This window comes from Serinus canaria, unplaced genomic scaffold (genome assembly GCF_022539315.1).
Source record: "Serinus canaria isolate serCan28SL12 unplaced genomic scaffold, serCan2020 HiC_scaffold_255, whole genome shotgun sequence".
Classification (NCBI taxonomy): domain Eukaryota; kingdom Metazoa; phylum Chordata; class Aves; order Passeriformes; family Fringillidae; genus Serinus; species Serinus canaria.
In genome coordinates, this window is record NW_026108369.1 from 1 (window position 1) to 10,926 (window position 10,926).

Genomic DNA, 10,926 nt, shown 5'->3' on the forward strand with positions numbered 1-10,926 from the left:
GGGGGTCCTAAAGGGGTTGGAGGAGGAATTTGAGGGGGTTCTGGGGGGGGTTTGAGGAGTTTTTGGGGGGTCGCAAAGGAGCTGAGGGTCCCCAGGGGTGTTTGGGGAGGGGTCCCAAATATATCTTGAGAGAGAAACCGGAACATCAGAAAGAATTTGAGGGGGGTCCTGACAAAATAAAGGGATAGGAACCTCCCCCCCCCCTAAATTGGGTCCGGGTGGCCTGGGGGAGTCTGGGGGGGACGGGGGGGGTCCTGAAGGGATTTTTGGGGAGGTTCTCCCCTCAGATCGAGGGTTTGGGGGGGATTTCCCCTCAGAACTGGGATTTAGGGGGGGGGTTTCCCCTCAGAATCGGGATTTGGGGGGGGGTCTCCCCAGATTTAGGGGGTGGGTTCACTCACGGGTCCACACGCAGCTGTAGGTGCCCACCAGGCCCGTGACCACGCGGCTCGCCAGGGCCCAGCGCCGCGACGGCTCCGCGGGGAACGGCCACTGCACGGCCAGCGGCATCCTCGGGGGGGGCACCGACCCCCGCCCCCCCCCGGACCCTCCGGGACCCCCCAAAACCCCGCCGGGACCCCCCAAAATCCCCCCCGGCCCCGCTGCCCCCGCTGCGCTGCCGTAAAGCGCGCCCGACACCCCTAAAGCTGTCGTACAACCCGCCGTCAAGCGAGGCGCACTCCGAGTAGCGCCATGGCCCCGCACAAAGGAGGGCGCGGGGGGGGGATTCGGTGCTCACGGAGCCGCCTCGGAGGCACCGGGATTCCCCTGGGGTCCCCCTAAAATTCCCTCGGGACCCTCCCGGGGCCCCCGGCCCGCTGCCGTAAAGCGCACCGCTCGCCCCGCTGTGTAGTCGCAAATTCGGCGGGGGGGGAGGACCCGGGGCAGACAAGAGGCACCGGGCGGAGCGGCCAATCCCGGGGCGCTCTGGAATAACCATAAAGAGCCGCGGTCACCACGCCCCTTTTGCCTGATCGCCCAATCAGCGTGCCCTCTTGGAAGGCGGGAATTACAGACGAGCCCAAAGCCACGCCCCATTTCCCAAAACCAACCAATCACATCAACGACCGCGCCCCCTCCCACCGCCCCCCGTCTCCAGGACGACGCGCGCCGCCATTTGGGCGTGAGGCGGTGCCGCGGCAACTTCCGGTCAGGCCCAGCCGCGCTCCCCGGCCCAGCCCCGGCCCCGCGGAGCTCCTGAGGCGGAGGTGGAGCGGGACGCGCAGGTAGGGCAGCTCCGGTGCCCTTTTCCCCCTTTTTTCCCCCTTTCCCCCCATTTTTCCCCTCAGCTCACGCCGTTGTTTCCCCGGCAGGGTCCCCCCGCGGCGGCCGCGGCCGCCATGGCCGCCGTGTGGCAGCAGGTGCTCGCCGTGGACGCGCGGTGAGCTCGGGGGGGTTTTGGGGAGGATTTTGGATACCTGGGGAGTTTTATGAGGGGGGGGGATGCTCCTACCTGGATGCGGAATTTTGGAGGGTTTGGGTACTTGGGGCATCTTTTTGGGGGATTGTGACACCTGAGCCCATTTTTGGGGGGATTTTCTCTGGTTTTGGGTAGAATTAACCCCATTTCTCATCTGCCTGTCACCTGTCTCTCACCTGTCCCAGGTGTGCTGCATACCACACCCCACAGGTGCCCCAGTTCCTCATCCCCTGGGCCCATTTTTGGGTGGAATTTCTCTGGTTTTGGGTAGAATTTAACCCCATTTCTCCCCAGTGTCTCACCTGTCTTACCTGTACCTCACCTGTCCCTCACTTGTGCAGGTGCACAGTGCGCCGCGCCCCACAGCTGCCGCAGTTCTGTGCACCTGGGTCTATTTTTGGGTGGAATTTTCTGGTTTTGAGTAGAATTAGCCCTGTTTCTCACTGGTATCTCACCTGTCTCTCACCTGTCTCTCACCTGTGCAGGTACACGGCGTACCGCACGCCGCAGCTGCCGCAGTTCCGCACACCTGGGTTGATTTTTGGGTGGAATTCCTCCGGTTTTGGGTGGAATTTCTCCGGTTATGTGTCCAACTAACCGCATTTCTCACCTGTCTCTCACCTGTCTCTCACCTGTGCAGGTACGCGGCGTACCGCACGCCGCAGCTGCCGCAGTTCCGCACGCAGTACGTGCGGCGGCGCTCGCAGCTGCTGCGGGAGCGGGCGCAGGGCGGGCACCTGGCAGGTGAGGCGCGGCGCTGGTACCTGCGGCTGCGGGCGCGGCTCCTGGCCCAGCGCTACGGCGCCCTGTCCGAGGCGGGCAGCTGCCGCAGCGCCCTCAGGGCCAGCCGGACCACGCTGGACCGCATGGAGGTACCTGGGATACACCTGGGATACACCTGGGATACACCTGGGTACACCTGGGCACACCTGGGATACACCTGGGTACACCTGGGGGCACGTATGATACACCTGGGATACACCTGGGCACAGCTAGAGGGTTTTGGGGTACACCTGGGCACACCTGGGGCAGCTGCTGCAGCGCCCTCAGGGCCACACTGGACCGCATGGAGGTACCTGAGATACACCTGGGCACACCTGAGCACACCTGGGGGATACACCTGGGGGCACCTAGAGGGGTTTGGGGTACACCTGGGCACACCTGGGGGCACCTAGAGGGGTTTGGGGCACACCTGGGGCAGGTACATGGGGCTGAGGGCACATCTGGGAGGTGCTGGACTATCCCAAAACTCCTTTGGGGGAGGGTCAGGGAGTCCCACCCCCTATTTTTGGGGTTACCCCCCCCCCCCAATTTTGGCTTCTCCCCCCTCCCATTTTTGGGGTTCCCCCCAATTTGGGGGTCCCAACCCTTCTCCCCTCCCCCAGGATTTCGAGGAGGACCCGCGGGGGTCCCGGGGCCACCGGCGCTCCCTGAGCCGCAGCTCCGGCCCGGGGGGGCTGCGGGGGGGCCCTGAGGAGCGGTGAGACCCCCGGGGGGGGATTGGGGAGGGGTCCCGGGGGGATTTGGGGGGGTCTCAGGGTGCTGGGGAGTCATTTTTGGGGGGGTTTGGGGGTCTGGGGGAGTTCTCAGGCTCCTGAGGGGGTTGAGGAGGGGTCTCAGGGGGTTGTGGGGTCTTTTGGGGGGGTCCAGGTGTTTTTGGGGGGGGGGGTCTCAAGGTGCCTCCCCCTCCCTCCAGCCGTTCTGGGGAGGGGGCTGCACACCTGAGGGCGAAACCATTGTAGGGGATCGGGAGGGGGGTTTGGGGGGGTGCCAGTCGATACCTGGGAGGGGTCAGGGGGTCTCAGGGTCCTGGGGGGGGGGGGGGTCAGGGGGTACCTGTGGGGGTCTCAGAGTCCTGGGGGGGGTGGGTCAGGGGGTACCTGGGGGGAGGGGTCTCACATTGCTCCTTCCTCCCATGAGGGTCCCCATTCCCCTGGACAAAACCATTGCAGGGAACTGCAGGGGGGGTGCTGAGTTGGGCTCAGGGGGTCCTGGGGGGGGTTCAGATCGATTTGGGTGGGGGTCTCACACTATGCCCCCCCCCCCGCAGCCCCCCGGGGTGGTCCCCACCCCCCTGGCCGAGGCCAGCCGGGCCATGGCCGGGGACACCACCCTGAGCGAGAACTACGCCTTCGCGGGGGTGTTCCACGTCTTCGACCAGCACCTGGACAGTGCAGGTGACCCCGGGGGGGGCTCAGGTGTCCCCTGGGAGGGGTCTCAGGGGGTCTGGGGGATTTCAGGTGTTGTCTGAGGGGGTCTGAGAGGGTCTCAGGTGTTGTTTGGGGGACCCCTGAGGAAGTGTTGTGGGGGGGGTTCCATGAGAAGGAGTGGGGAGGGGTCTGTGGGTCTCCAAGGGGGTCTGGGCAGGTGTCCCCCTCTGTAGGATTTGGGGAGGGGTCTCACCCACTCCCTGCTCCCCAGCCAGTGCAAAAGGTGCAGTTTGCCCACAAAGGGCAGCACCTGCTGGGTGGGTTGGGGGTCTTCCCTGACTTTGGGGAGATTTCCCCTCTTATAGAATTTTGGGGAGGGGTCTCACCCACTCCCTACTGTCCACCCCAGTGCAGAAGGTGCAGTTTGCCCACCGTAACTGGCACATACTGGGTGGGTTAGGGAGTTTCCCCCAGCTCTGGGGGTGATTGCTCTGTTTTGGGGGGGCTCCCAGCTCTGTAGGATTTTGGGGAGGGGTCTCACCCACCCCTTGATGTCCCCCCCAGTGCAGAAGGTGCAGTTTGCCCACAAAGGGCAGCACCTGCTGGATGGGATTGGGGGTCTCTCCTGAGTTTGGGAGTTCCCCCTGGCTCTCGGGCTGATCCCTTTGTTTTGGGGGGGGGGGGTTCCTGACCCTATATAATTTTGGGGAGGGGTCTCCCCTTTCCCCCCCCCAGTGCGGAAGGTGCAGTTTGTCCATGACGAGCGCCACCTGCTGGATGGGTTGGGGGGTTTCCCCCAGTTCTGGGAGAAGTGGCTCTGGGGGTCTCCCCTGACTTTGGGAGGGGTTCCTGACCCTATATAATTTTGGGGAGGGGTCTCCCCTTTCCCCCTGCTCCCCCCAGTGCAGAAGGTGCAGTTTGCCCATGACGAGCGCCACCTGCTGGATGGGTTGGGGGGTTTCCCCAGCTCTGGGGGTGACTGCTCTGTTTTGGGGGGTGGGGGGGGGGTTCCTGACCCTGTATAATTTTGGGGAGGGGTCTCCCCTTTCCCCCCCCCCCAGTGCGGAAGGTGCAGTTTGCCCACGACGAGCGCCACCTGCTGGCCTGCTGCTCGCTGGACGGGACGCTGTCCGTGTGCCGCCTGGCCCCCGGGCCCCCGGCCGTGCTGCGGCGGCTCCGCGGCCACGGCGCCGGCGTCTCGGACTTCGCCTGGTCCCTGTCCAACGACGTGCTGGTGTCCGCCTCGCTGGACGGGACCCTGCGCCTCTGGGACCCCGGGGACGGGCGCTGCATCCGCCGCGTGCCCGACCCCGACGGGGCAGCACTGCTCTGCTGTGCCTTCCAGCCGCTGAATAACAACCTGACCGTGGTGAGGGAAACACTAAAATATCGTAAAATACCCCCAAAATACCCCAAAACATCCCGGTGCTGGGAGACCTCCCTGAGACCCCCAGACATCCCCCCCAAACCCGACCCTGCACTGCTCTGCTGCGCCTTCCAGCTGGTCAATAACAACCTGACTGTGGTGAGGGAAACGCTAAAATATCCTAAAACCACCCCAAAATACCCCAAAACATCCCAGTGCTGGGAGACCTCCCTGAGACCCCCAGACATCCCCCCCAAACCTGATCCTACCCTGCTCTGCTGCACTTTCCAGCCACTGAACAATAACCTGACTGTGGTGAGAGAAACCCTAAAATACCCCAAAACCATCCAAAATACCCCAAAAAACACCCCAAAACACCCCAGATCCTTGCAGCCCTGAGAGACCCCCAAGCACCACCCCAAACCTGACCCTGGTGTGGATGGCGATGGCGGCTTGGGGGGGCTTTGGGGGTCTCAGGGTGGGTTTAGGGGGTCTCGGGGTCGGTTTTGGGGCCCCCTATGTGACCCCCCCAGGTGGGCAGTGCCCAGCACAAGGTACACGTGGTGAACATTTCCATAGGGAGGGCGGCTCGGGGGGGCATTTTGGGGGTCTCAGGGTGGGTCTGGGGGACTCTGTGCCCCCCCAGGTGGGCAGTGCCCGGCACATGGTCCAGGTTGAGAACATCTCCACCAGGAAGGCGGCTCAGGGGGATTTTGGGGAGGGATTTTGGGGGGGGGTCTCAGGATGGGTCTGGGGGTCCCAGGGTGGGTCTGGGGGTCCCAGGGTGACCCCCCCAGCCCATTTTTGCCCCCCCAGGTGGGCAGTGCCCAGCACAAGGTGCAGGTGGGGAACATCTCCATGGGGAAAGCGGCTCGAGGGGGCACCGGGGTGGGTTTGGGGGGTAATTGGTGATCTTGGGGCAGGTTTGGGGGTCCCAGGGTGGGTTTGGGGGACTCTGTGCCCCCCCAGGTGACCCCCCCCGTGCCCCCTAGGTGGGCAGTGCCCGGCACATGGTCCGGGTGGTGAACATCTCCACCGGGAAGGCGGCGCGGGGCGGCACCGGGCGCCTCCCCGGGCGGGTCCTCGCCCTCTGCTTCGACGCCCCCGGGCGCGTCCTGTGGGCCGGGGACGACCGGGGCTCGGTGTCCTCGTTCCTGTGCGACCCCGGCACCGGTACGGGACTGGGAGGGGACTGGGATGGACTGGGAGGGGATTGGGGGGGACTGGGAAGGGATTAGGGGGGACTGGGAGGGACTGGGGGGGGGGGTACAGAATGACTTGGGAGGCACTGGGAGGCACTGGGGTAATACTGGGTGGCACTGGGGGTGTCCCATATCCCCCCCCCACCCAGGCTGGCTGACCAAAGCCTCGCCAGTGCTGGTCCAGGCGGGCACTGGGAGGGATTGAGAGGCACTGGCTGGTACTGGGAAGCACTGGGGCTGTACTGGGAGGTACTGGGGCTGTACTGGGAGGTACTGGGGTAGCACTGGGTGGGGGGGGTCACTGTGGGGTTTTGGGGGTGTCCCACATCCCTGCCTGCTCCCCTCCCCAGGCTGGCTGACCAAGACCTCGTGGGTGCTGCTCCTGGAGGCACTGGGGGGCACTGGGGCAGTACTGGGAAGCACTGGGAGGGTTTTGGGGGGGGTCTCACTCCCTGCCCTGCCCCCTCCCCAGGCCGGCTGACCAAGGCCTCGCGGGTGCTGGTCCAGGCCGGCGGCTCCATCACGTCGCTCTCGGCCCGGGCCTGGGCCAGCCGGGAGGCTCCGGACCCCTCGCTGCTGGTGAACGCCTGCCCCGACCGCCTGCTGCTCTTCCGGTACGGGGGGGACATCGGGGGACACTGGGGACATCAGGGGGACACTGGGGACATTGGGGGGACACTGGGGACATTGGGGGGCGCACTGGGGGATTGGCGGGGTGTGGGGTCAACCGGACCTGTCCATGCTGGTCAGCACCTGCCCCGACCGCCTGCTGGTTTTCCGATATGGGGGAGCCTTGAGGGGGATTTTTGGGTATTTTTGACCCTTTTTTGGTCCCCCCAGGGTGGTGGAGGACGAGGGGGGCTCAGAGGTGTTTTTGGGGTGATTTTGGGGTGTTTCTGACCCTTTCTCCCCTGCCCAGGGTGGTGGAGGACGAGGGGGGCTCGGGGGCCCCGGGGCTGCGGCTGCGGCGCAGTTTCCCCACGCGGCACCGGGAGCAGCCCCTGAGGAGCTGCTTCTGTCCCCTGATGTCCTTCCGGCAGGGAGCCTGCGTGGGTGAGCACTGGGACAGACTGTGAATGGACTGGGAGGGGACTGGGGGCAACTGGGTGGGACTGGGGTGGGTGCAGGGACAGGCGCCACCCCCCAGCCGTGTCCCCGGTGTCCCCAGGCAGTGAGAGGCAGCAGAGAGGGCAGTGGGGTCACAGCTGTCCTTGTTGTCCCCGCTGTCCCCAACAGTGGCAGCGAGGGGAGCACTAAAATCACACCCCTAAACCTGTCCCTGATGTCCCCAGTGTCCCTTCAGTGACAGGCAGTGGGGAAGGCGGTTGGGTGCCATTCCTTATCCTTGTCCCCAACGTCCCCAGTGTCCCCGTGTCCACAGAGTGATGGGCAGAGAGGGGGTCAATGGGATCACATCCCTGACTCCTGTCCTCCATGTCCCTGATGCCCCCATGTCCCCAGTCACCCCGGTGTCCCCGATGTCCCCACAATGACAGGCAGCGAGGAGAGCGGCTGGGTGCCATTCCTTATCCATGTCCCATTGTCCCCAGTGTCCCCAGAGTGACAGGCAGCGAGGAGGGCAGCTGGGTGTCCCTGATGTCCCCAATGTCCCCGCAGTGATGGGCAGCGAGGAGGGCGGCTGGGTGCCATTCCTTATCCATGTCCCATTGTCCCCAATGTCCCCACAGTGATGGGCAGCGAGCAGGGATGGTTGGGTGCCATCCCTAATCCCTGTCCCCGATGTCCCCACAGTGATGGGCAGCGAGGAGGGCAGCTGGGTGCCCCTGATGTCCCCAATGTCCCTGATGTCCCCAATGTCCCTGATGTCCCAATGTCCCTGATGTTCCCAATGTCCCCACAGTGACAGGCAGCGAGGAGGGCGGCTGGGTGTCCTTGATGTCCCCAATGTCCTGATGTCCCCAATGTCCCCACAGTGACGGGCAGCGAGGAGGGTGGCTGGGTGCCCGATGTCCCCAGTGTCCCTGATGTCCCCAATGTCCCCACAGTGACGGGCAGCGAGGAGGGCAGCTGGGTGCCCGATGTCCCCAGTGTCCCTGATGTCCCCAATGTCCCCACAGTGACGGGCAGCGAGGAGGGTGGCTGGGTGCCCCTGATGTCCCCAGTGTCCCTGATGTCCCCAATGTCCCCACAGTGACGGGCAGCGAGGACGCCTCCGTTCACTTTTTCGACGTGGGCCGCGCGGCGCGAGCCACGGTGAACACGCTGCAGGGCCACGGGGCCGCCGTGCTGGCCGTGGCCTTCAACTGCGACGAGTCCCTGCTGGCCTCGGGGGACGCCGCCGGCACCGTCATCGTCTGGCGCCGCCAGCACGCCTGAGGCACCCCCAGAACCCCCAAACCCCGCGGGGAACCCCCAAAACTGCCTGGAAATACCCTCAGAAACACCCCAAAAACCACCCCGAAACGTCCCGGTGTGGTCTTGGAGCGCGGCGGGTTTGGAGAGCGGCGTGCGGCAGCAAAACACCCCCAAATCCTGCCCAAAACACCCCCAAATCCTGCCCAAAACACCCCCAAATCCTGCCCAAAACACCCCAAAATCCTGCCCAAAACACCCTGAAATCCTGCCCAAAACATCCACAAAATCCTGCCCAAAACATCCCCAAAATCCTGCCCAAAACATCCCCAAACTCCTGCCCAAAACATCCCCAAACTCCTGCCCAAAACATCCCCAAAATCCTGCCCAAAACACCCTGAAATCCTAGCCCAAAACACCCCTGAAATCCTGCCCAAAACATCCCCAAAATCTTGCCCAAAACATCCCCAAAACCCTGCCCAAAACATCCCCAAAATCTTGCCCAAAACATCCTTAAAATCCTGCCCAAAACATCCCCAAAATCCTGCCCAAAACATCCCCCAATCCCGCCCAAAACATCCCCAAAATCATGCCCAAAATACCTTACAAAATCCTGCCTGAAACACCCCCAAATTCTGCCCAAAACATCCTGAAATCCTGCCCAAAACACCCCAAAATTTTCCCCAAAATCCCCCCAGAGCCTTCCCTGAACTCCTTCCCAAAACCCCCCCCAAAAATCCCAGAACTCCCCCAAAGTTCCCTTCAATCCGCCCAGTCTGGTTCTTGAAGTTTGGTGGCGCCGTGTGACCCCAAAACCTCCCCAAAACTTCCCCAAAATCCACAGACCCCCCCCCCAAAATCCCCAAAACTTCCCCAGGGGGAGTTCATGGCTCCAGGTGCCCTCATGGTGTGGCACCCCCAGCACACCTGGAGCACCCCAAAACACACCTGGATCCCAAAACCCCCCTGAGACCCCCCCCACTAAAACCCACCTGGACTTGAGACACCCCCCCCCCTCCCCAATCACCTGGACCCCTCCCAAAATTCCCCCAGCATGGCCTAAAACACCTGCACAGGTGTTGTCGTCTGAGACCCCCCCCCAAAACCTTCCCAGTGTAGCTTTGAACAACTGCACAGGTGTTGTCATCACGTGGCACTCACAGCACACCTGGAGCCCCTCAAAACCCCCCTGAGACCCCCCCCCCCCCCTCCCAAAACCCACCTGGACCCTCCCCCAAAATTTTCCCAGCACGGCCTCGGAAGAACTGCACAGGTGTTGTCATCGTGTGGCACTCACAGCACACCTGGCTCCCCAAAACCACACCTGGAGCCCCCCCAAACCCCTCAGAACCCCCCAAACCCCCCCAGGCGCTGCGGGCGGCAGTGGAGGCGTGGTCCAGGTGTGCAGTGGGTGTGGCCCAGGTGTTTCAGAACAGGTACTTGCGGCACGAGGCCGCCCCGCACTTGCACTCGATGCGGCCGCGGGCGCGGGGGGAGCCCCCCAGGGACCCCCCCACCAGCCCGAAGTTGGAGTCCATGCGGGTGCTCTCGGCGTCCACGGGGTCCACTGCGGGAAAAGGTGTGCTCAGCCACACCTGGGAACGGCCAGGTACGGCCAGGAACCCCCCAGGTGTGACCAGGAACCCCCCAGGTGTGACCCTGACCTCCTCAGGTGTGACCAGGAACCCCCCAGGTACGGCCAGGAACCCCCCAGGTACGGCCAGGAACCCCCCAAGTGTGACCAGGAACCCCCCAGGTGTGGCTAGGACCCCCCCAGGTGTGACCCTGACCTCCTCAGGTGTGACCCTGACCCTCCCAGGTGTCACCCCTCCCCATATCAAACCTGACCCCCCAGGTGTGGCCCTGACCCCACAGTGCAGGGTGGGCTGAGGGGAGGGACGTCTGTGCAAGACAGGTGTGTGACAGGTACAGGTGTGTGACAGGTACAGGTGTGTGACAGGTACAGGTGTGTGACAGGTACAGGTGTGTGACAGGTACAGGTGTGTGACAGGTACAGGTGTGTGACAGGTACAGGTGTGGCAGGTACGTGCATGTTGTAGTCGAAGGTGAGCTCCTCCCCAGCCCGGATGGGCCTGAGGGCAGGGACAGGTGTGTAATAGGGACACGTACAGGTGTGACAGGTGTGTGACAGGTGTGCCAGGTGTGTGGCAGGTACCATGCATGTTGTAGTCGAAGGTGAGCTCCTCCCCGGCCCGGATGGGCCTGGTGGCGAACAGGGCGATGCGGGGCAGGCGCTGGTCCAGGTTCTCGATGAACACGTTGTACACCTGCAGGTTGGGGTCACACTGCCCCGCCCACACAGGTGAGCCCCACCCACAGCACCTGCCCCACCCCAACAGGTGAGCCCCACCCACAGCTGGGGGAAAAGGTGCTGGAAGTTTCACCCATAAGACAAGTAGGGCCACACCTCTGCACAGGTAAAGACCCAGCTGTGGGCAGGTAGACCCACACTGA

General features: G+C 63.9%; 1 protein-coding gene across 1 annotated transcript; it reads left to right on the plus strand.

Annotated features, from left to right (window-relative positions):
* The first annotated feature begins 1,079 nt into the window (after positions 1–1,079).
* On the plus strand, positions 1,080–8,566 carry WDR13 (WD repeat domain 13). The gene is made up of 11 exons (XM_050987803.1): positions 1,080–1,226; positions 1,314–1,381; positions 2,061–2,292; positions 2,806–2,900; position 2,959; positions 3,471–3,597; positions 4,632–4,939; positions 5,929–6,109; positions 6,611–6,752; positions 7,058–7,191; positions 8,291–8,566. Exons 2-11 carry the CDS (start codon positions 1,341–1,343, stop codon positions 8,473–8,475), a joined length of 1,446 nt encoding a protein of 481 aa, XP_050843760.1. The 5' UTR covers positions 1,080–1,226; positions 1,314–1,340; the 3' UTR covers positions 8,476–8,566.
* Positions 8,567–10,926: the final 2,360 nt, after the last annotated feature.